A 25,977-nucleotide genomic window follows, 5' to 3' on the forward strand; every position below is an offset into this window, starting at 1 on the left:
TCTTTTTGTCTTTTTTGAAGAGAAGGAAGAATTCAGTGCAACTTTGTATAAAGATATTTTCATTTTTTTCTTCTGCTCCCTTATAATCTTTGCTCATGGATGAACATCAAGTTTACATGGCATTAATTTTTGGTTATCTAGTTCAATCTTGTCAGCTGTTGAAGAAATAAAGCTTATTGAAATGAAGAGACTGATTCAATTTTACACAAGTAATAAGTGGCACATTTGATATTCAAACCCAAGATCCTTTAAATTCTAACTCTAAATTTAACCCTGTCTCCACTGTGGCTTTGTAGAATTTATTTTTAAGGTTTTTTTTTTAAGTTGATTCTATGTTTTTAATATGACTATCTTTAATCTAAGTGCATGATATTAAAAGCTAAAAAAAATTGACAAATTTTCATTCAGATCTTTTCACCCTGAAGAGTTTGCTTATGTTCTGTTATGAATATACTTTTATGTTCTGTGTTACAACTATACCATTTTTTGCACTGATTAATGCCATCAATTCAATGGATATCCAAATCCTTTTTAATATTATGAGACACGAAATAAGAACAAGATAACACAATATCCATGAGAAATTCCTTTTTTATTTTAAAGAATACATGAAGACTAAAGTATTTGCCACATGGAAAATAATAACTTTATCTCATAATACTTATCCCAACTGTTTCCCTATGAGCTTTTTGACTGTGAACACCTTTAACTTGTTTATTATCTAATATATTATTAAGGCTGATTATATTTTAATTATTTTGTGAAAGGAAAAAAAGAACACAAATTCAGTTATTCATGATTGAATGAATTGAACCATTGAAATGACAATATTCAGTTACATCAGAATTCAGCATATAGGAGACTTCCTTGAATCTCCATGTAATGTTGTTCCACAATGAAGAATTTTTAAAATCCTATTGTTAAGAAAGTTTCACTTTTTAGATGTCCTGTGTCACAAGCACTGATGGCAGTGTTAGACACCATTGTTGTACTTTTTACTTTTTTTCTCCCCTTTGGGCTCCAAGGAAGTATACCTATGCTTCTTGTTCTGATGATGAGGATCCTACTTCCATTCTTTGTTTGATTGTAGTTATACCAAACCTTACATAGAAACTTACTGAGATAGAAGTGAGATAGGTTTCTCAATTTGGAAGTTCTTATTGTACTTCTTTAAGAGTAATACAAAAATAAGGGTAATACAAAGTATTACAAATTACAAATATAAATACAAAGTAATACAAGAAATAATTGAAAAGAGAGTTAGGTTCCATTGCATGTCTTATGAAAAATGCCTGAAGATCAGAAATTATTTTTCCCCCAGATGTTCTTTGCTCCCATAGTTGATTTTAAATGTTCACTTTGTTCTCCCTAGAGTCCTACTCTAGCCTTCTACAATAGAATCTCAACAAGATAATAATTTGTAATAATTTTTTTTCTACTGGATCTGTGACAGCACCTGCCTTACCACCTAGATAAATTCTTAATACTTGGTTCATTGGGAGTTTACATGATTTGCCTAGGACCACACAATTGCATGCGTGTGTGTGTGTGTGTGTGTGTGTGTGTGTTTCAGAAGTGTTATTTAAACCCAATTGATTTCTCTATCTCTTGATGATTAGGATAAACAACAATATTAAAAATATTTCTTTATAGGATAAAATTTTCAAAAATGACATCGTTTTCATGTCTAATAGATAAAATTACTATTGTTGCCATATTTATAAGGTCATTCCAATTGATTTGGATTGACTTGCCTTGTGTAAAATGTATATTGTGCCATGGTAGATTGTAAACAAAGAATTTCACTTCAAATCTTTCCTCTGTTACTAAATACAATTGTAACCTCAGGTAAGTGACCCAATATCTATAGAGTTAATTTTTCTCAGTGATCAAACAGAAAGGATGAACTATATGAACTCTTAAGATTCCTTCCATCTCTAGATCTATGATTTTATAATCTTTCCTTCCTTTAAAATATGTGACATAAGGGGCAGTCACAAAGTAACTTTTACTTGAAGAAAAGGTGTGTGTTTAAAATGGTGTGCTCATCTTACTTTTAATCATCTTAGCTACATAACTAAATGGGATTATATTTGAAGAAGTTTGTTTCCAATTCAAAACTTAAAAAAATTCAGTTAACCAAGTGTACCATGCAGCCAGAGTATATTTGTGATATTCATTTTCCTGCTGAATGATACTAATTCCAAACCAATTTTCCTCACTAATAGATTACTGTCCTAGATGAGACATGGACCGTGTTCAGGCGTTATAGTCGTTTTCGTGAAATGCATAAAACGTTGAAGTTAAAATATCCAGAGGTGAGTAATAAATACTTCCTCCTGAGAATGTTCTTTGTAAAAATCAGTTGAGTTCCTGAATACCTATTAATCCTATCTCTTTCTTAATGATCAATTTGTAGATGGCATTTGTTTTTCACATTGGACTTCAGTATACACTCTGCAAAGATAGTTTTGCTTCTCCAAATTTTTCTCTCTCCCTTTGTTGTTTCTAATATGGTCAGTTATAAAATCTTCAGAGTAAAAATTTAGAGATTATTGTAAAAGTGAGCAAGTTTAGAATATCCTTCCTGTAAATCTCTTTAATTCTCTTTTATTTTTCATGTTTTAAGATTTGTTTTTCTATTGCATATTTTCCCTGGCATCCCTCTTAATCTAGCCGTAAGAGAGATTTTTTTTTCCTTTTCCCTCTCCAGCAAATAGTATAGTTTATACTAAAGAAAATAGTTTATCTAAGTTTTTAATATGAAAAGATTTTAGTTAGAAGTGATCTCAGTGTTCATTGAATCCAATTGATACATTAAACATGCATTAAAAAGAATATATCAGAGATTTAGAGTATCTTAGAACAATGTCTTCCTTAAAGATCTGGGATGATAGATTGTTAATTGTTAAGAAGTCTTTTCTAGTCTTAATTTGTCTCTTTGTACCTTTGCCTTTGTCCTGATTGTCTCTTTCCTCACCTCGGCCTCTTCTAGTTCTCTTTGAGAATGGACTCAAGTGCCACCTTTTTACATGAAACCTTTCCTGATCCCATATCCATGCCGGGTTACTAGTGTATTTCCACACAAAATGTGACCTCTAGCTATTTTGTATATAACTGAAAGAAGGCATGTTTCTCTCTCCATATAGCACATTCTCCTTTGGGGCAACAACCCTTACATTAGTTTCTTTTTTTATTCTCAGAATCTAACCTTTACATAGGAAGTTACATAAGAAGCCTATAATAAATACTTAGTTCTTAATTTATCATCTAATACCATGTGCTACTCCTAGTTATGTACCTTAGAATCAAACAGTATACATCTCTCTTCCAATATGTGAAGAAAATTCTTGTGTCCATTGTCTTCTTTTTTTTCAGGCTAAATATCTCCAAGTTCTTAAGTTGACTCTATATATTATAAACTTACCTTCAAACATTCTGGTTTCCCACAGACCAATATAATGGAAAAGGCCTTTATCTCTGGAGTTAGTGAATTCATGTCCCACTTCTTATACTTATTACCTAAGTAACAATGAGCAAATTACCTTTCTATATGTTTCCTTTTTTGTCAAATGGGGTGGTTAGACTATATTTGGCTCTTCGGTTATATTCCATCCTCTAAGTATTTTTCTATTTAACAAGTAATATCATTCCTAAAACTTGACACCTAGAATTGAATATACCTTCTAGTCTTATTTGTCCAACCTAGCTGTTCTCAAACTTTTGGGTTCTTAGGATGCCTTTTCATTTTTTTTTAATTTATTAAGAAGCCCCTCTTATTACAAGAACTTTTATTTATATGTCTTTTGTTTTAATTTATTTACTCTATTAGAAATTAAAACATCTTAGTGTTATGAAAAAAGTTTTGACTTAGTAAACCTAATGATAGGGTCCTTTGGTCTTACTGCAGAAAAATACTTAATGTTTCCCCACTCTTAAGATTTCAGTGTAAGATATTTCTCCAATATTAGAAAATCTTTGGCTCAAATAAAACCCAATATTTATTTTATTTCCACAGTAAGTTGCCTAAAAAATATGCTTCAGAGATCTAAGATTTTGTTGGTATTAGTTCTCTTCCTAACTTTATGAATTGTTATGCTTGAAAAAAAGTAATCATGAGATTGCTGGCTTTCTGATAATTAGCTATTTCAAAACTTAGCTAGTTCTCATATAGTATATCAACAGCTCATCCCTAAACTTATATTCAAAACCTTTCCAACTTGATAGACCCTTTCAGTGTTGGCATTCTACTAACAAAGTTTTCAAAAATATAGGGTCACTTCTATATTGGAATGAAGCATTTTGTAGGACTTTAGTGGAATTCAAAAAGTTACATATGTGAATTATAGTGTTATATTTTTAAGAGGCAGTGACTCCAAATATAACTGCATTAAAGTCAAGCTGTTAAATTGAGTTATTTTATATAGTTTGCCCTTCCAATGGCAAAGTAGTATTAACTATAAAGCCCCAAAATATTATATACATGTTGGATATGTACAGAGCCTTATTCTTAGAAGTAAACCTTGAAGCTTATTCTTTTCTTCTTTGCAAGATGCTATTCTGGAATTTTAATAGATGTAGGCATCTACTTTCAGAAGAAATACACTAAATATGACCAAAGAAAATCGGGATGACAGTTCCAAAAGAAAATAGAGAACATTTTCTCTAAATGTATACATTTTATGACTTTATCATATATAAATAAATTTAAGTAGATACATAATTCAATGGATCTTGAGTGGTAATGCTTGTAAATAAAATGATAGTACTTTATTAAATTCAATTAGGACAAGTTGGTAAAAGACTGTATAATATAAAGCCTCATGAGACTGGAGATTTTAGAACTAAAAGAGAACTTAGAGATCGTTAATTCTAAAATCATCATTTCACAAATTAAGAAACTGAGGCCCAAAGTCACAAGCAGGTAATAAATATGAAAATACACATTTGAACTCCATGCCCTTTTATGCTAAATCCACTGCTTTTGCTATATAATATAACCTTGTTGCTAAGTTAAATTTTATTAATGAAGAATTGTGACTAATATTTGTTAGGCTAAAATTTACCTTTCCAAGGTATGAGAGAATCAGAGGAAAAAAGATTGAGAGAGAAAAAATCAATCATGGAGACCACTCCTCTGTGAGAAAACAGACAGAAAAGTCAAATGTCTTGTTTCAGAGTCACAGAATCAGTTTGCTAATAGTGCAAAATACAGGAAATACTTAAGAGTGATGGAGATATCTTCCCAGTCTGCCACTTCAAAAAAAAAAAAAAAAAAAAAAATGGTGGTACTATTCCCATCTAAATTGTTACTATCTTCCTTGATGAAGATATAAGAATCCTTATTGACTGAGTGACTGACAAAAGCATCTCCCATCTCCTGTTTTCACTATTTGATCTTCTATTTCTTCACCTTTACCTACCAGCTTACTTACCATATCAGAGATCTTATGAAAATAAAGTCACTGTTTGGAAACACTATACTTTTTTGAAGGGTGGAGTATGATTACATATAAATCCAACATACTCCCTATCCATTAAAAAAATTTTCCTACTGAAAAAAACAAACAAACAAACAAAAAAAAAACAACCAGACAGGTTTGAAGGTTTGAAGGCCTAGTCTACTATAGTACTCAAATATAATTACAAATATAATTATTCAAATAAAACTACTTTGAATTATAGAAATTAAGAACTGGGAAGTAATATTAAGATAAGGCCTTAGTCCACGCCATTAGAAGTAGACTTAAGTAGAAGGAACCACAACACAAACTTGATTTTGCCACAGGTTTTTTTTTTTTAAGATTTTATTTTTACATCACTATCATTTGAATTTTGCCTCACTCCTGATCAAACCCTCCCTCATTTCAAAGACAAGCATTAAGTAAATCCAACTAGTGTAAATGCATACAATATAGTGACCCACAGCTGATATATACAATATTTATCCTATTGTTCTCCCACTTCTCTTCTGTAAAAGAAGAAGAGGTAGATTTCATTATGTGATCTCTGGAATATACATTTTTATTCCTCAAAGTTTTGCTGCTTTTTTGCTTATCTTTTATATTGTTAAAGTCATTATGTACTTAGGATAGGTTATAAGGGCTTTAAAAACCAAACAGAGGATTTATATTTGATCCTGGAGGCTTTGGGATTTACTAGAGTTTATTGAGAAGGTGGAGGGTGACATGGTCAGGCACACATTTAAAGTCACAGATTGGATCTATAGGGTAAAGTTGAAAGAGGAGTCAGAGATGACAATGAGGTTTCCCATGATTCAGAGAATTATGTTGCTCTCTATAATAATAAGGAAATTGGGAATAGAGGGGATAATTTTTGGGAAAGGCTAATGAGTATTGTTTTAGACATTTTGAGTTGGAGATGCTAGAGGAGTTCTAGTTACAAGCTGTCCAAGAAACAGGTGGCAATTTGAGTCTGGAGGTAAGAAGAGTGCTTAGGATTAACTATATAGAATCTGCAAACCTTTTGTAAGAAAAATTTTGTATAACTGAACCCATGGGAGCTGATAAAGTATCCATGTTTATCGATCCATGAAACTTGGATGATCCTGATGATAAGAGGAACCTAGATAAATCAGCAGCAAGGGAGACTAGAAGGAGTGTCACAGAGGGAGAAAGAAAGTCATGAGTAGTATCTCAAAAACCTAAAGACTATCCAGAGAAATGGGTGATCGACATTGTCAAAGAGGCAGAAAACACAAAAAGGATATTAATTTGGAAAATACTTTCAGATTTGGCAATTAAAAGATCATTGATGACTTTTAAGAGAACAATTTTATTTATATGATGTCAGCAGCCAGAATGCAGAGGTTGTATAATTAGAGAAAAAAACGGAGATAGTTTAGTAAAAAATTAGATAATTATAAGACAATAATTGTCAGACATGGCAGGATTTGAAAAAAAAAGATTTTTCAAGGCTTAGGAAACATAGGTATTTTGTAGGCACAGGAAAGAAGCCAGTAAATAGAGAAATATTAAAGATTAGAGACAGTAGGGAAGCATAAAAAGCAGTCTTTAGGAGAAGAGGAATAGAAGGATGTATTGCAGAACAGTTTGCTCTTGGCAAGGAGAAGTACCACTTCTTCATAAGAAAATGAGGTGAAGGAAAAGTTGATGGGGACAGACATCCAAGTGATGTGAGATTAGGGGGAGAAAAGAAAGAGCTTTGATCTAGTGGTTTCAATTTTTTGAGTCATTAAGAAGTGAGATCCTCAGCTGAGAAGGTGGGAAAAGATGGTATCAGGAGCATCTTGAGAAGAGAAGGAAAAAACTAGAATATATATTATGATTGGAAGAGCAAGTCCATCAGATATAAAAGAATTGTCTTGCCTTAGTAATAGATTTTTAGTAGACTCAGTAACCACAGTTTCATGCTGTCTGATTGAATATGAAGTAGGACCTCTAAGAGTTGTTTTAATTTTCATTTCTCTATTTTTAATTTGGAACATTTTTTCATATTATTTTTTCTTAGAAAGCTGTTTATTCATCTTCTTTAATTGTTTATCTATGGGGTGATTTTTCCAATGTGTGAATCTGATTATATCACTCTTGTGGCTCAGTGAGTTCCACTAGATCAAAATGAGGTTAGTGTTCAAAGATAACTTCCTCTATTTGACATTAAAATTTCTTTATGACATAGCCCCTTCCCATCTTGCTATAATATTCTTATACTTTTTTTTCTCTTCATGCATGTACTCTGTGATTCAACAATTATGGTCTACTGACTGTTCTTCAGATGCTACTGTCCATTTCCTTGTTTCCTTGCTGCCCTCATGCTCTGTGTGTTAGGCTTCTTAAGACAGTGGTTGGTTGACATGTTACAAACAGTGAGAGGCTGAACTTATTATAATATCTAGTAGGCAGCTGATTTGAATGAATTTTTAAAATTGCATTTTTGAAATCTAGCTATTTGAGCCTCAGTCTCCTCATCTGAAAATTTGGATTAAAATACAGAGATGTAAGAAAATGCTAAAACTTTATAGAAATTACACTATTTTTATATGATTATAAGGCAGTTTCCAATTCACTGATCTCTTTATGGAGCACTGTGACAAACAGCCAAACTGGCTTAGAAGTTCATGTCATGGACCTCTGCCAATCTGGTGAAGCTTGTGGACCCTTTTCTGGTATTTTTTTTTCTTTTTCTGAGGCTGAGGTTAAGAGACTTGCCCAGAATCACACAGCTAGGAAGTGTTAAGTGTCTGAGACCAGATTTGAACTTGGGTCCTCCTGAATTCAAGGCTGGTGCTCTATCCACTGCACCACTTAGCTGCCCCTCTGGTATATTTTCAAATGGGTAAAAGACCTAAGATTAAAAAAGAAAATCAGTTTTATTAAACTAAAATTATCAGAACATTGAAACAAATTCATGAACCCTGTATAAAATCTCCATTGTCTAAACTCCAAGAGATTTCAGAGATCCATTTAATCTATTAAAGTTTAGTAATTAGGGAAAACTAACTATGGAGTTCTTCAGTTAAGAAATTTTGTACCATCAATTCCATATCATTTAATCTTTAGGACCATAAGGGTTCCTAAGAAATTAAACAATTGTTTCTCCATATTTCCCTACCTGTTAAGTAGCACAGTGATGTCAAACATCAGATTAAAATGTAATTGGATATTAAGAAACTAAATAAGAACATAATAGATCATAGTTAGTATGTGTGGTTTTCTAAGTCAATTTACAGTCCTTAGGGATCTCTATGTATTATTCTAATTAAGTTTAACACCATTTCACTGGGAGAAAGTTACTTATACCACCATGCTAACTAACATGAAATAATGAACCAATCAGTATTGCATAGATAGTATCAAAGAAATGGATTTCTGAAAATTTCTATGGAAAATACCTTATTCACTGGCCTGATTCTGCAAATACAAATGGAATTTCTGTTTAAAAGTAGTTGATTTTGGGGCAGCTAGGTGGCACAGTGGATAGAACACTAATCCTGAAGTCAGAAGGCCCTGAGTTCAAATGTGGTCTTAGATACTTAACACTCCCTAGCTGTGTGACCCTGGGCAAGTCACCTAACCCCAATTGCCTCTGAAAAAAAAAATTATATATATATATATATTAGATGTGCTTTTAAATATAATCTAGAAGAACATTTTTCTGGAGAAGAGGCTTTTGTCCTCTATAGGATTATAGGGATTTTAGGAGATTTTTATGTGTGGTAGAGAGTGGTGATGATTTCTTAAGAAGGCAGTAGGTTAATTCCCATGGACAAGTTCCTAAAGAAAAGTATCCCCGCCCTCACTCTGTAACCACGTCTTGAGGATGGATTTCTTCTTCTTTTTTTTAAAATTAGTTTTATAATTATAATTTTTTGACAGTACATATGCATGGGTAATTTTTTACAACATTATCCCTTGCACTCACTTCTGTTCCGAATTTTCCCCTTCTTCCCTCCATCCTCTCCCCTAGATGGCAGACAGTCCCATACATGTTAAATGTGTTATAGCTTAGATACAATATATGTGTGCAGAACCGAATTTCTTGTTGCACAGGAAGAATTGGATTCAGAAGGTAAAAATAACCTGGAAAGAAAAACAAAAATGCAAGTAGTCCACATTCATTTCCCAGTGTTCCTTCTCTGAGTGTAGCTGATTCTGTCCATCATTGATCAATTGGAACTGAATTAGATCTTCTCTTTGTTGAAGATATCCATTTTGGATGGATTATTTCTAATAGTGTTGACCCCTTGTCATCAGATTCAGATTGAGAGTTCACTATGTAATCCAGTTCAGTCCCTTGTTCCTGATAAAAAGTCCAACTTTTTTATTTTGACTTGTTTAAAAATCTTTATGTGCTTTCATATGTCATGCAAAGTAATGACTCCTGTTGGCTTTCATTCTCAAGCACTATTATCTTCCAGTGAAATTGTGAACAAAGTTAAGGCCCAAGTTTCACAGTTTTCACCCTGTAAAATGATAATTCCATAGCTTGTTTACAAAAAAGCTGTGAGAACGCCAGATGAAATGTGTTGAGTATTACTCCGCATCTGCTAAATATCATATCCTTTGAGAATTCATCATGCAAGTAATTTTCCCAGTGGTCTTTTTCTGTATGAAAACTTTATGTCTGTGATTCTCTTGAGAACAGCAGAGACTTCTTAGTACCTTTTAATTTTAATCAATATTAGCCAAGTTGTGTGTTCAAAGAGAGAACCAATTCCCCTAGTCTTCTTTATAAAATGGAACTTGCAATTGTAATTTATATATTAAAATATCTACCTTTTTTGAATAATTGTTACAATCTTAAAGTTTCCCTGGTTAATACAACTAAAAGAACAAACTCTTCTTTTAAAAAATCACATTTTATCATGCTGTGTTAAAAAAGACAAACTTGTTGTCCCCTGTCCTTTTAAAATTTGGCTAGATGTCTGTTTTTGTTTTGTTTTTTAAAAAATAATACAGCATTGCAGCAGGCTGAGGTGTAAGTAGGTCATCACAATGCTGACAGCTTTGTAGGTTCAGAAGTGTTCATTCTTTTTTTTAAACCTTTGTTCTACATTTATGGTAAGGCTAGAGTACTTGCTTCAATGTGAATACAGCCAGCTTACTTGTAATAAGAAGCATTTATTAATTGTACATCTGGGGCAAGGCACAGTGTTAGGACAAACTGCATAATCTCTCAGTTAAAAAGAATTGCTAACTTTGGGAGTTAATTATTGGAAGTGAGTAATAGAGATTATAAAATATAAATCTTCTTCCCCTACCCTCTTTTCCTTTTTATTTTTTAAAGTATTTTATTGGGTAGAGTGTAAGGGGGTTTATGATCTCACAATTTGCAGAATTGTGAAAATAGATCACTTCAATAAAATAGAATTCTACAGCTACAAGTGCTACATAAATCCTAACAGTACATTATTATTAAGGATGCTCGGACCATGTTTACCTGGACGGAATAGGGAGCAAAGGTATTAAAGTCACAGAAAATAGATCAAGTCAGTGAAATTCCTAAATGTCAAAAGGGGATATGTCCTTGAGATGGAAAGAGTTAGTCAAAAGATAGTAATGTAAAAGCTAGTATTTGTTTGCTTGATATAAATTACAATTTGAAGTGAAACTCTTATTTTATAAACTACCAAACACATTTTAGTTACTTAATACTATTAACAGCAGTGAGAGTTGAGCAAGTATTTAGTTTGACTTTCACTTTCTGTTTCATTTATAGAGATAGAATCATTTCTCACTTTTTTACATTTGTCACATAATTTCTCCCAAAGCAGTACAAAATAAATGGTTATCACCCTTGCAGTAGCTGTAGATAAAAATTCACCATCTGTCTTTTAAGTACATTCTAAATAGTTTTACAAATAACATTCTAATTTTAATATAAAAAGTACAAATCTACCCAGTATACAACATAAATCTATCAACCATAACTATTGAGAACATTCATTGAATAAGCTGTGTGCTGCTTCTCCATTTGATTTATATACTTTTATTTTATTTTGTTTTTAAGTAGCCATGTGATCAAACTTAAACTATTGTCAGAATACTGAGGAATAAACAGGTTTCCTTAAACAGTATTGTCTTATTGACTGGCAATCAGGGCCTGCAGTTAGAATAAATATGCAGGGATTCTGTTCTCTCTGTGGACTTACCTTTTCACCTTAAACATCAAGTATCCTTAGGTTCCATTTTGTTGTTTTTGTTGTTGTTGTTGTTGTTGTTCATGAGGTGAAACAGTGGCTGATTTTTAGCTTTATAGGAAGAAATGCAACTAGGTTGTCCATATTCAGTTGAAAAGTTTATTATATAATTCATATGAGATTCAACTGAGATCAGTAAAATATTCAGCCCAGTCTTCTCTCTGTGCCTATAATATCAAGGGGAATTTTGTGAAATAGCATTTCCCTCTAAAATAACCTAGAAAATTAAGGATGTACTCATAATATCTCTTGCTAGTTCTCTAGTATAACACTATGATCCATATATATGGTTATAAATCCTTCTATAATCTATAACTTCATTTAACATGTCTGTCAATTTTTCAACATTAAATGATTAAATGATAATATTTTTCCCCACTATCTGTTATTTGATTGGCAGCTGGTTGGTATAGTAGATAGAGCACCAGCCCTGAAGTCAGGAGAACATTTAACACTTCCTGTCTGTGTGACACTGGGCAAGTCAGTTAACCCCAATTACCTCAAGGGGGGAAAAAAAAAGCATTCCTCTGTCTATAGAAGGAGTATTCACATCAGTAGGATCACAGATCTAATGGAATATTGGAATATTATGAATTTTAGTGAGCCATATAAAATATGACATTACTTTGGATTATGCTAATTAATCATAATAACAATAGTAATAATGTAAGGAACAGCTCTTGAACCAGCATGTACCACCCATTCCAACATCTCCCTGCCATGAGGGAGACACATTGCCAGATAAAAGGTTACCGGACTAATTGCCGTATTTCTATTCTGAACATCAGCTAATTTTTAAAACTGTTAATCAGAATTTATATTTAAATTCGTATAGTTTAGAGTAGTATCAGCTCAATATCAAAAAGATGATTATTAACCCTTTCTGCTCCTACAAGAACTGAATGTATTCCATTTATGAAAGGACAAATTGGAAAGACAAAAGGTAGGATATAAAATTAACTTAAGGTTGTAAAATTTCACCTCTCTTCAAGTTTTCCTCAACAACTAACAATGGAATTTTACAACCATGTGTAAATTGATAGAATTTTAAAGCTAGAAGAAAACAAATCTGTAAGATATCATATACATTGATTGTATTTATATCCCTAGCACCTAGCATAGCCGCAGGTACATAATAGGTCCTTCATAAATACATATTAACTTATTGATCCTTTATGACTGTGCCTTATATGTAGTAGGTAATTAATATATGTGTCTTCCAAATTCATTCATCTAATACAAATCTTTTTGTGTGTGTGTGTGTTCTGGATACCTTAGGCAGTCTGGTGAACAGCCTATGGATGGACTCTTTCTCAAAATATTTTTAAAAGCATAAAATACAGAATATTGTAAATGAAACATAGTTACCAAAAAAATATTTTAAGGACATGAACTTCATTTTAAGAATCCCTGCTCTTTTCCAACCCCTTTAATTTACAAGCCTTATGAGGATAAATGCCTTGCCCAAAATAATTCAGCTAGTTAGTGGCACATCCAGAACGCAAACTCAAGTCACCTGTTTTCCCATCCTGTAATTTTTTCCCCCCAGTATCATCTGTACTTTCTTTCCATGAGTCTGTAATTTTTAGAACACTCAGTTTTCCTGATTACTCTAGTAGAACTTTTTAGAAGTCATTCTGATAAAGGTAATGATATGGGATTTTCCCTCAAAAAGAATAGTTAGAGGAAAAAAGAAAAAAAAGAAAGAGAAAAATCAACTACCATTATTCTTAAATTTTCATCTAAGCCTTAATGCAAAATTCTGGTTTATAGAATTAATATATTTCCAAGTTTTTTGAGTATTGAAGTATACATAATATTTCATCCTTAAACATATGTATACTACAAAATGGTCCAGATTGAAGGTGATTCAAAGATGATTTCGGAGAGAAAAGGTTGTAATTTTCATTCCCACCATACCTTGTTCTAAACAAATGAAGCTCCAGTTAAGAGTTATGAATTTAGGAAAATCTCATACTTGAGATCCTAAATAGAAAAGACAATGTACCTGACCTCTATGAAAAGCATTGATATTCTCTTGGCCATGTTTACCAACTGTATCAACAAGATCATACAACATTAACTTTACCCTTTCTAGATAAAGTCAGACCTCAAATTACCTTATTAAATGCAGAAAGCTCAACCATTCTTCCATTAATAATCAGTCTAGTTTGTTCTGAAGAGTTGTTGTTTTATGCCTATAACAAATCAAACTTAGAGGAGCATTGCTTATTTGTTCACAAATATATTTCTTAGTGACAGCTGCTTTTATAAGGCCCTAGGATCTGCCATTAATTTTGAGTAGCCAGAAATGCATCCATCTAGTCAGCCATAAGAATTATGGTGGTTCTTTGATGAGTTTTCATTATTAGCATTTCTCCAAAGCTGGAGTGGCTGAAATTTACAGCATCAGACAAACTCATAAGGCAAGGATGTTTCATAAACTGCCAGATGTCATTTAGGTGAGTTTATGTGTAGAAGACAAGTAATATCTGGCTTGACTGACTGCATTGCTGCAAAGAATTTTACCTCCCTCATTGTTTAAACTAGTGTAGTCAAATAATTGTGAGGTATATAAGTAAAGAATGTTCAATTCAATTGCATGAAGAATGACAAATATACCTTTTATTAGGTATCACAAAAGCAGCCAAATGTTTCTCTTAAGTTGTAAAGATTCCATGATTTTATTAGTTGTCCTCAGTTTTCTTTAAGTGATTTAAAATCAAGTTTAAGCTGTTTAATTTTTATGGAATCATAAAAAATAGGCATGAATTTTTATTACTCATTTTAATTTCTTTTCTGTATTTCAGTGCTGCCATTATTTATATCTGAAGAATTAATGATGCCACTTATCAAATATTTTGTTATCTGTCTCTTCTGACACCACCTGTATTTAACTATTATATCTCTCTGGTTTCTAAAAGTGGATTGAGATAAAAGAGAAATTCTTCTAATGAAAACAAACATATCACATTGAATTTGTCTTTTTAGCAGCAATAGATGAACTGAATGATGGAATAAGTAGTGAAACTAGGACCTATGCTACATTCTTCTAAGATGGAAATATTAAAACAAACAAACAAACAAAAACATTGAGACAAATTTTAAAATATAATTAAGAAATTAGGGCAAACCTCTTATCAGTATAACTTATAGGGGCTTAATAAATGTTTATTATATGTTTTTTGTTGAAGTAAAGAGACAGGAAAATCTTATGCTGGCCTAACCACACCTGGAAAAATTGGTAGTTGTTTTTGGTGGTAGATATAGGTGAGAAAGACAGGAAGGTGGATCTACAGAATGAAAAGTTTTGGCTTATTATACATAGCTTTTATTCTTGTTCTAACTTCATTTTTATGGCAATCCAAGGATCTTCAAAGTAAGATTCCCCAAATGATTTTGGATCACAACATAGTATCTTCACTTTTTTGTTGTTGTTGTTGCTTGCTTGCATTTTGTTTTTTTGTCATTTTTTTCCTTTTTGATCTGATTTTTCTTGTGTAGCATATTTGTGGAAATATGTATAGAAGAATTGTACATATTTAACATTTTGGATTACATGCCATCTAGGGGATGATGGGGGAAAGGAGGGAATAAATATGTAACATCAAGTTTTGCAAGGGTGAATACTGAAAATTATCCATGCATATGTTTTGAAAATAAAAAGCTTTAATTAAAAAATTTCCATATTAGTCACATAAAACAAAACAAATTGACCCATTGCTATACCAAAAAAGTAAATAAATAAAAACAAAAAACAAAAAAAGGAAAGAAAGTAAGATCCCCTTTGAATCCCTAGCCTCTGGACAGCTCTTTTCCAGATTGTTTTTGTTTGCTGGGTTTTGAGCAAAGTCTTAGAAATAGGTTTGAGGTTCCACACATAAGTACTTGACAAAGGGAAAATATTCTCTGTGTACATTGACAGGAACTAAATTAAAGTTGTGAATTCTGTTCTTTTAATTTATTAAATTTTATTTCATCATTCATTTTGAGTGTTTACTAAATTAAAGAATAAAATATTGGATTTCTGTTAGACTAATAAAATACTTTGTTTTATTCCAGTCTTTCTTTCCTCTGTTGTATTCTATGCGATAAAAATTGCCTGATTTTGTATTATACCAAGATCACCTTAGGTCCAAATTTCCTCTTTTCCACAACTAACATTTTCTTCACAAATAATGCCCTAATTTATTCCAGTCATATATAATCATTTACTTTTATTGTAATTGTAATTTTTCCTATAAAAATTCAAACAACCCCTGCAACCATTTTCTACCATCTCAACAGGGTAAAAAAAAAAATTGCCATTTTGTTTCAGAAGAAGATGCAATTTGAAGTATTTTTCCCCCTTGAATACTGCTGACCCACTTCTTTCTGTTTCTTTCATTTTCTGTAACCTTTTGAAAAACTACATGAATAAATTTCTTCTGTTTATCAGTGTGATCTCAATCCTGTTTCTGTGGATTTGAGTTTTGCTTCAAATGAAAGCCCCATTACTTTCTTTTAATTCCCTCTATTTCTTAATATCAGTATAGTTTTAAAAAAAACCCTAATGTGTTGTTTAGTTTATGGTAGTAGATTCGATATTCAACTTTTAATTCATCTTTGAAAGATTTTGGTAGTCACTGTGTGAATCGTTGATTGTCAAGAGTTAAAAAGAATCTTATAGATTATCAAAATTTCATCTTTCCTCTTAGAGATTATAAAACTGAATTATACTGAATCACATTTTACAATTGGAAGAAACCAAAATGGTACCTAGCTTATCCACATTATTTAATAGATGAATAAACCAAAGCTGAAAGAAACTTAGTTGTTGTTCAGTCTTCTCCAACTTCTCATTATCCCACTTAGGTTTTCTTGGCAAAGATATTAGACAAGTTTGCTGTTTCCTTTTCTTGATAACCTTACAGCGGAGGAAACTGAGGCAAATAGGACAGGGCCACTGAAATACTAAGTACCTGAGACCAGATTTGAACTCAGGATGAGGAGGCTTCCTGACTCCAGACCTTGTTCTCTATCTACTGTGTCACTGAACCAGGAAAATTAAGTGCCATAGGATCACTCCAGTAATTTAGAGGAAGCCAGGATTGGAAGCTAGATATCCAAAAGTTCATTGAATTATTATTGATGAAGTTGTAGTCCAATGGTGACAAATTCAAATCAAAACTTTCTATTTACTTATATAAACTTTGATATATACTTTTTTATACATTAAACTATATAAAGAGATGCTGTATGTTCACTTAGAAAGCCACATATTAACATCATCTATGTTTTATTGTATTTTTATTTTGTATTATTGAATATTCCTAATTTCACTTCATTTTGGTCCCTATATACTCAGGAGTGTTGTAAGATGGCTGCTGGCTGTCTTTGATATTTTTGTGTTTGCAGTTGTTATTCTAGATCCTGTGTAGACAACGTCGCAGTCCCATTGTCCATTACCAAACTCTCATTTTTTGGTTATGTTTAGAAGAAAGTGAAGATGATTTTTCTAATTATAATTATAGAATAAATGAGTGATAAATAAAATAATATTCTTTTTAGTTATAATATTTCCCTATATCAAAGACATCATGGATCCAGTCCTTATCCTTTGTTCTTACATATCAGGTACTATGTCAGGCTCTAGAAGAACAAAGACAAAAATAAGAATCTCTTCCCTCCAGGAGTTTACATTCTCTTGGGTAGGTGGGGGGAACCTAGTACATACAAAATAAATAAAAGTGTTTCATTTTGTTTATAAGAGGGACAGCTGCTAGAAGCTGTGGGAATCTGGAAAGGTTTCATACAAAAAGTGTTCTTTAGTAAAGGGAATGAGTGATTCTAAGAGGCAGAGGGGAGGGAAAGTTCACTGAGGAACATCTAACCCAAAGACTGCACCCCAAAGATGGCATAGATATGAGAAATAAGAATGTCATGTATGAGAAACCACAAAGATTTTGGTAGTCACTGTGTGAATCATTGATTTATCAAGAGTCAAAAAGAATCTTATAGATTATCAAGATATCATCTTTCCTCTTAGGAATTATAAAACTGAATTATACTGAATCACATTTTACAATTGGAAGTAACCAAAGTGGTACTTAGCTCATCCACATTATTTAATAGATGAATAAACCAGCTTACTAAAGAGTGGATGAGGGAGAGGAACATCTAATATGATTGAAAAAATAGGTTGTAAAAGGCTTTAAATTACAAACAGAAGAGCTTGTTACACCCAGAGTCAATATGAAGCTGCTTTAGTTTGGGTTGGAGAGTAATGCAATGTGACTTTTACTTTAAGAGGAGGGGGAAAAAAAAAAAAGTAAAATACTGGTCTTGGAGTGAGGAGGAACTTAGTTTCATTTCATCTTTAGACACTTGACTCTTACTAGCTGTGTGACCCTGGGCAAGTCATTCAACCCTAGTAGCCTTGCCAAAAAAAAAAAAAATAAAAATAATAATAATAATAATTTGAACTGGAAAGCAGAGAATCTTAAGGGAGACTAGTTAGGAGGTTTCCTGGTTTCCTTCAAGTGTCAATTAAATCCTGTCTATTGCAGGAAGCTTTTACTGACCTCCTTAATTCTAAACTGTCTTCCCCCTTAAATTACCTCCAATTTACCTGTATTTATCTTATTTGCACCCTCTTTGCATGGTGTCTTCCTCATTAAATTGTGAGTTCTATTAGAGTAGGAAATACTTTTGCCTTTCTCTGTATTATAACCTATTAATGTAATATTTACTACTGACTTAGAAGTCTAAGAGTGATGGCCCATATGAGTAAGAGAAAGGTAACTTTTCTTGCAATTGGGGGGGGGTGAGGGTGAAGGATGTTAAAATTGCTTGTACATGTAATTGGGAAAAGTACAACGTTAAATAAGGGGGGAAACCTGATTTTAAAATATTGTACAGGTAGATGGAACAAGACTTGTCAACAAACTACATATGAAGAAGAGGAAAAATAGAGGTTGACTCTAAGGTTAGAAACTTAGGTGACTATAAAAATGGTGGTACTCTCAATAGAAAAAGAAGGAGTTTGGAGAATGAGAGAGGAAGATGATGAGTTCCATGTTGGACACAACGAGTTTAAGAATGTTAGCAGTCTTGAGTGTTCAGGATCTATTCTTCAGATGACTCCTAATCCTATATTTGCTAAAAGATTGAATCTCTTAACCAGTGCTCCGTCTTTTCTCATGAAAGACCAGTACACCAAAATGGTCAGGAATAAGTGAGGATGCCATGGTAGACGGCACTCATTTCCCTCCATTCCCCATCATAGTCTCCTGCTCAGAAGGAATTTAGGGAAGGGTAGCATTTGCTGTCTTTATATCCTAAAGGATCGGAGGTATTTCTACATCTGGTGCAATGATTAATAAATTTTGTCCCATCTACCTCCCTCTATAGAAAATTTCCTGGCCAGAGGTGAGAAAATCAATATAGAATCATTAACTATGCTGACTATAGATTAGGCAGTCTCAGAATAAAGTAAACCTTTCTGACCTTCCAGCAGTATCTTTCACAGTGAGGTTCTCATGGAGATTTTCTGGTTCAGTTCCCTCACTTATTTGGCAGACTTCACTGCTTTATGTCTCTATCCAAAGTAGATCCACACTCAAATAAAGATAGAGATTGTTATTTCTTTTTTCCTTTCCAAAACATTGGTCCAATTTAAAGAGTATGATTATCATTTCCTAGTAGCTATTATGCACCCAAACTTAAAGCTTTCTTATTTTTTTGTTTTAAAATATTATGTTTCAAAAGATGTTTTTTGGATAGATGGTGACAGCAGGGAAGGAATAGTTTTTTTAGTGAAAAAGCACTCTAATACCATGCATTAAGTTGGGAAGAACCAATTTGTAACAAGTTATATAAAAATAGCATACTTTATTAGCTAATTGGCTTGATGGAAACTGTCTTCCCTACAGTGGGTTTTTAGAATTGTTGAAATGCTTTAGTCTGCAGAGAAGAAATGCCATGTGACAAAAGTAATTAAGTAAATACACTAAACTTGTGTCTATGGGTGCCAAGTGAAGCAAAGAACCAGGATAATTAAGGAAAGAAATTAACTTTTTGCCTCCATTATCTGGTTACTTCTGATGAAAGTGTCTTAGTGCTTTTTGTTCCCTTTTTGAAATTTAGATATTGGCTTCAGCTCTTCATTTTACTTTGGATATGTGTGTAATCAGGAGCTAAGTAAGATCATGGATGTTATTACACCTACAGGTAGCCAGCATCTTGAATTTATCTGGTACATCACTTTTAAACTCTTTAAAATACTACCCTTATGCAATTTATATCATTTTGTACCACTCAGACACAGTGTGCAGCCACAATGCCCCATATTTTCCAGATCATACCACTCCCTGTGAATTGCTGCCTATTGTAGTTGGGAGGGAAAGTAATTTGATTTCTTTTGCTTAGAGTCATCTAACTCCACCTAGAAAGTATTGCTAGATTGGACAAATGGTTTTCTAGTTTTATGTGGTTCACTAAGAGGAACTGCTCTCAAATTAAGATCCCATGACTCCAAGCAAAACTTTACAAATGACTTTTTCTTTAGTCCTAGAAGTACCCTGGCCATGTCATTCTCTCTGATCTCTACCTTCCATTTTCACATCTTCATAATCCCACTAGGTTTTTTACTTTGGCTGCCCATTTATGAAAAAGTGCTCAAATTGAATATTTGATTGGGGTACTAGTTCCATATTAGATGAGTGACTGGACCAATTATTTAACTTCTGTGGGCCTAAATGAATCTTCTCCTTTATAAAACAAAGGGGTTAGGGTAGATGATTTCTGAGATTTCCTCTAAACTCACATGCAAGAAAATTATATATGTTTGAGACACAGATCATAATGAGTTAGGTTTAGTTGACATAGGAAAGAAAATATTATTGTTTAAGAAGAAATCAAAGATTTCTCTCTCTACATGATGTAGTTCCTCTAAAATCCTTTCAATTTACTACTTGAATTTAGCAAGAAAACCAGTTTGTAAATTTCCCTTGACATAAGACATATCACTTCATCATCCACTGAAGAAAATGACAAAACAACTAAACTGTGAAAGAGTGACTGCCAGCCATTCAAAACCAATCCCTGACTACATGGGGAAGAGAGATTCATAGACAAGTAAATCTTGGCCCGATGAGAACCAAATGACTGGCAGAGAAGTCTCTCTCCTCATTAAAGTGCATTAGTGATGAAAGTCAGTCATACTAGCAGAATGATGACTCCCAAGAATTCCTTGGGTGAGATGCCAAAGCAGAAATCTCTTGACAGAGCAAAACGTGTACATATAGGCCTGCTCATGCAGGTGCACTCATACTGTTGTAGGAATAACTTAATATAAGGGCAGGAGCCAGCTTGGGGAGCCAAGAACAGAAAGAACAAAGATGAGATCATAGGAGATAATGTATATAAAAGATTTTATAAAATCACAAAAGGCATGTGTCAGAGTTGCCAGCTTTCTAAAGGCTTTGTTTCTGAAATCTCTCAGCTAATATATCCTAATGGTTTCAAGCACTGTAGTAAGAATCATGAGGCAAGGGTTGCAGTCTATCATTGACTTATTTGGAAAGTATATATGTACAAACATATTTATTATTATTATTATTATTTTTGGCTGAGGCAATTGGAGTTAAGTAACTTGCCCAGGGTCACACAGCTAGGAAGTGTTAAGATCACATTTGAACTCAGGTCCTCCTGACTTCAGGGCTAGTGCTCTATCTACTGTGCCCACCTAGCTGCCCCATATATATGTACAAATATAAATAGTATTTTTCCTACTCCTTGGATTCCCATTTAAAGAAATAGCATCTTTGCACTTGAATAAACTATATGCCTTTCCTGTACCAGAGCCCTGTAGTAGAACCAAATAAGATGATATTTGTACAAAGCACTTAGCATGCTGCCTAAGACATAGTAGATGCTATATAAATGTTTATTCCCTTTCCTTTTAGAACCTCTCACTTCAACAATTGAGTAGTCTTGTAACTAGTTTCCTTGCTGCGAATCTCTTCCTCATTCCGAGGTGATTTTTCTAAAGCCTAGATTTGTCCATGTCATTCTCTCTAGTCAGTATACTCTAGTAGTTCCCTTTTACCTCCAGGGTCAAATATAAAATCCTCTATTTGATATTTGGCTCCATCCTGCCTTTTCATCTTACATGTTACTTCCTTCCATATATTCTATCTTAGTCTTTCTACAATTTCTGGACCAAGATCTTCCATGTCCATGCCTTTTACTAGTCTCCCCCCACCTCCACCTAGATAGAATATTTTGAAATTCCTTGGCTTTCTTTATGATTTAGTCTAAAGTCCACCTTCTATGGGAGGCTCCCACCCCCAACTGATATGCCTTTCTCATTCAAATTGCCTTTGATATAGACACACGATATATATATATATATATATATATATATATATATATATATATATATATATATATATATATATATATATATATATATATATAAATATATATATATATGTGTATATATATATACACATATATATATGTGTGTATATATAGATATAAAACTAATATTACCTAGATTTCTAGGAGATGTTCTTCTTGAGATGAATGACTGCTTCTTGCTTTTTTTAGAAGCCTCAGGCCTCAACACTATTTTTGACACATTGTAAATGTTTAATAATTGCTTTTTAATTAGACTGACCATAAACACTTGCATAGAGCAAAGTAGTACACCAAAGTCAGCATGAGGAGTTAAGAACAAGATTACATGTTTTCACATGGGGAGTATGCATAAATATTATTCAGTTGGTGACTAGAAGATCCTTGAAGAAGAACTTGAGCACATATCCATCTTCAAAAGAGATGGCCTCTTTTCTAGAATTGTCAGTATTAATAGTTAATTTGTTTCATCATTTCTTTTCTGGCCAAAGATGATTTCTAGAGACTGAATTTAGAAAGGTCCTTAGAGACAATCTAGGCCAAATTTCCTGTTTTCCAAGTGAGAAAGCAAGCCTTAGAAAGGTTCTTGACCAAGATCTCATAGAAAATAATGATAAGATTCAAGATAAATATTCAGGATTCCTGATTTTTAACCTATTAAATTATGTTGACTTCCACTTCATAATTTAAACTATAATACTTATTTCTATGGAAAATATGCAGGTGTGGTATTAATTCTTTCTTGTACATTTCAGCTTGCTACTTTAGAATTCCCTCCAAAGAAGCTCTTTGGAAATAAAGATGAGAGAGTCATTGCTGAACGCCGAAGTCATTTAGAGGTAAGAGAATCAACTATTTTCCCTCCCTCTGTTTTTTGTTTTGTTTTGTTTTTGTTTTTTCCATTTAGGAAACATCCAATCTGAATGACCAGTAAAAATTATTCTTACCAATCAGAGAGGCTCTATTAATTCTTATTCAAAAGTGACAAGTGACTTCTTGCTTTAACACAGGAGATGGCAGCAGGAGATTACAAAGTAATAATACTGGCCTATTTATAGGATATGTCCTCATACCCCTTCTGGTTGAATGGAAAACTTTCATATCTTTTAAGAAGCTACATTTAGTTAAGGAAGGGCTAGGAAACAGGTTGTGAGTCAAAGCTAAATATTCAGCACAGACAGATGGTGTTCAATACAGGATGAGGTTAAGAATCTTGTTGCTAAAAACTTAGAATTAATTAGCTAAAGATTTACAGTATAGGATTATCGTAATTATGTAAGAATAGTCCAGAGTGAAAAGACAAACACCTATTTTTGTCTTGAGGAAGTTTTATTTGCCTTTTTAAATTACTTTTTTTTGCTCTCAAAACAGTTCTAGAAATGGAATTTTGAGTTAGCAGAACTATTGTCTTTTTCTGCCACACATTCAGTAAACATTATTGACTGATCCAATTTGAATTTTGTTTTCATGATGTAATTTCTCAGTTAGCTAGAGACTGATATTCATGGGTCTGTAATTATGTATTGGATCCTAATTTTAGCCAGTTAATTTCAAGTGGAAGAAATACTTGATTCTCTAATTTTAGATCCTTTGGTTTTGGAGATGTGTATTGTGAATATGTATATGTTGTGTGTATATATGTGCATGAACATGCTCACATGAATGTATGGTACTGAGGGAAATAAGAAAGTTTTAGATAACTCATGCAAGCCATTGCCATTGTCAGAGAATTAAAAAAAACTTTAAAATGGTTCTATATACAAATGACAACATTTTGCATTATTTGAGAACATTAAGTATCTGACTATAGATCAAAAAATTCATATTTTAAAGAAGACTAAAAATTAGGATAATTAAGGCAAATGCAATGTTTCAGGATGGCTCATCTGCAAATTCTACCACTAATCATGTGCCTTAAGTTTTGTTTTAATATTTCTATCTCTAATTTGGGCCTAAGTTTTATCTCCACAATAATATCTGTTTCTCTAGGAAACAGCACAAATTCCTAAGAGAACTTTTTGTTGTGTTTAATATAGAGTATCCTGATTTTGACACAAATTTTTCAGTGTCTCTGAGCAAGTAACTTATCCTCTCCAGAGATCAGCTACATTAACTATAAAGTGAAAAGGCTGAATTAGAAAAGAACAAAGATTCCTTCAAGAATGGAGTTCTTTTATTAAATAACTATTTATTGAACATCTTTTGAGGAATTGTACATTGGTTACTATGAGAGAGTCAAAGATGAAAAAAACAGTGTCTCTACCCTGATCAAGCTTGCATTATAGTCAGGGAAATAAGACACACACACACACACACACACACACACACACACACAAACACATATATATACTTATATATATATATATATATATACATATACACACACAAATATATGATTAATTATAATTCAAAATAAAATATACTAAAGTTTATTAAATTATCAATCTTGCTACAGATATGGGAATTTACTTTGTGGTGAATGGGGAATAATTGAAGTGTTTTAGTTAAGGGCATGATGTGGGCTATGGTTCAGGAAGATTATTTCCTACAGCAATAAGGGCCTTTTAAAGAAGGGAGGAACTGAGTTAAGAAAACCAGTTAAGAGGTAGTCATAATATTTCTGGAAAAAAGTAATAAGGTTGGTAGCAGTAAGGATGGAATGAGGGGGTGGCGTCAAGAGATATTTAATATGTATACTATTAAGACAGTGATGGTGAAAAAAATTATATGATTTTTGTATTTGAAAGATCCTGAAGGAAGTAAGAATTCTGTGAGATGAAAGATGATGAGGGAATATATCCCAGTTGTGGGAGAACAGAAAGAGAATTGGGCTAATATGGGGAAAAAAATTAATTTGGCTTTCTCATAGAATATAGAAATCAAAGTACTATATAATGAGGCTGAAAGAGTTGGTTGGGGCCTGGTTGGGAAGGGCTTAAAGATCAAACAGGCATTTCTTTTTGTCTTAGAGGTAAGTTAGCCACTAGGATTACTTGGGATAGTTATAGTTATAAGTTGGGATAGTAATATGGTCAAATCTGCACTTAAGGGGAATAGTTTTTGCAGCTATTCAGAGGAGACATGAGATATGGGACCAACTCAAAGGCAAGAGATGATGAATACCTGAATCTGATTGAACAGACAACCATCAGATAGCTATAGCAATCAGCTAGCAGATATAAGAACTGTTGTGGAGATGAAAAACATGTGCGCGTGCACACACACACACACACACAGCAAAGTTTGCAACTGCTGGCATATGTAGAATGAGGGCGAATAAGAATTAAGGAAACCGCTGAGGACTGTAAGGATGCTGGTGCCTTTCAGAAAGAGGAGGAAATTTGGGAAAGAGCACACAGTTGTGAGGATGGAGGATGAAAAGTTGGTGGGCTTTTTGTTTGTTTTGTTTTTAATATGCTGAGTTTGAGCTGTCTCTAGGACATCCATTGATGTGGAGCTTAGAGATTGGGAACTGGATATTTAGAACTGATAGTTACCTGCAAAAAAGATAGAATTAACCTATTGAACTGCTAGGTTTACTGACTGAGAAAGTATAAAAAGAGATTAGAAGAAGGTCTGGCACAGAGTATTAGGGTATACCCACAATTAGGGGATTTGATATGATTGAAGATCCAATAAAGAATTCTGGCTGAGATGAAGCACTCAGACAGAAGAGCAAAAAGGGCAGAGAAGAGAGTGGTCAGGAGAAAAGAATGGTCAACAGTCTCAAATATTGCAAAAAGGTCAAGAAGCTTTAAGACTGAGAAAAGAATACCTCATTTGGAAGTTAAGAAATCTTTGGTAACACTGGTCAAGAAAAGAAATAAATGATTGCTTTAAGATGACAGGAAAAGATACTGCTAAATATTGGAGAGGATGTGGGAAAACTGGGGCAC

The 25,977-nt window shown here is 32.9% G+C and overlaps 1 protein-coding gene across 3 annotated transcripts in view; it reads left to right on the plus strand.

The window, feature by feature from the left end:
- The window catches only part of KIF16B (kinesin family member 16B), a 341,720-nt gene that overhangs the window by 264,383 nt on the left and 51,360 nt on the right, over window positions 1-25,977 (plus strand). For all 3 annotated transcript variants that reach the window (XM_074287823.1, XM_074287826.1, XM_074287824.1), the window contains 2 exons: window positions 2,229-2,318; window positions 22,837-22,920. In XM_074287823.1, the coding sequence (XP_074143924.1) occupies window positions 2,229-2,318; window positions 22,837-22,920 (174 nt within the window). The remainder of the gene's footprint in view (window positions 1-2,228; window positions 2,319-22,836; window positions 22,921-25,977) is intronic.

The sequence above is a fragment of the Sminthopsis crassicaudata genome, chromosome 2, assembly GCF_048593235.1.
Source record: "Sminthopsis crassicaudata isolate SCR6 chromosome 2, ASM4859323v1, whole genome shotgun sequence".
NCBI lineage: Eukaryota > Metazoa > Chordata > Mammalia > Dasyuromorphia > Dasyuridae > Sminthopsis > Sminthopsis crassicaudata.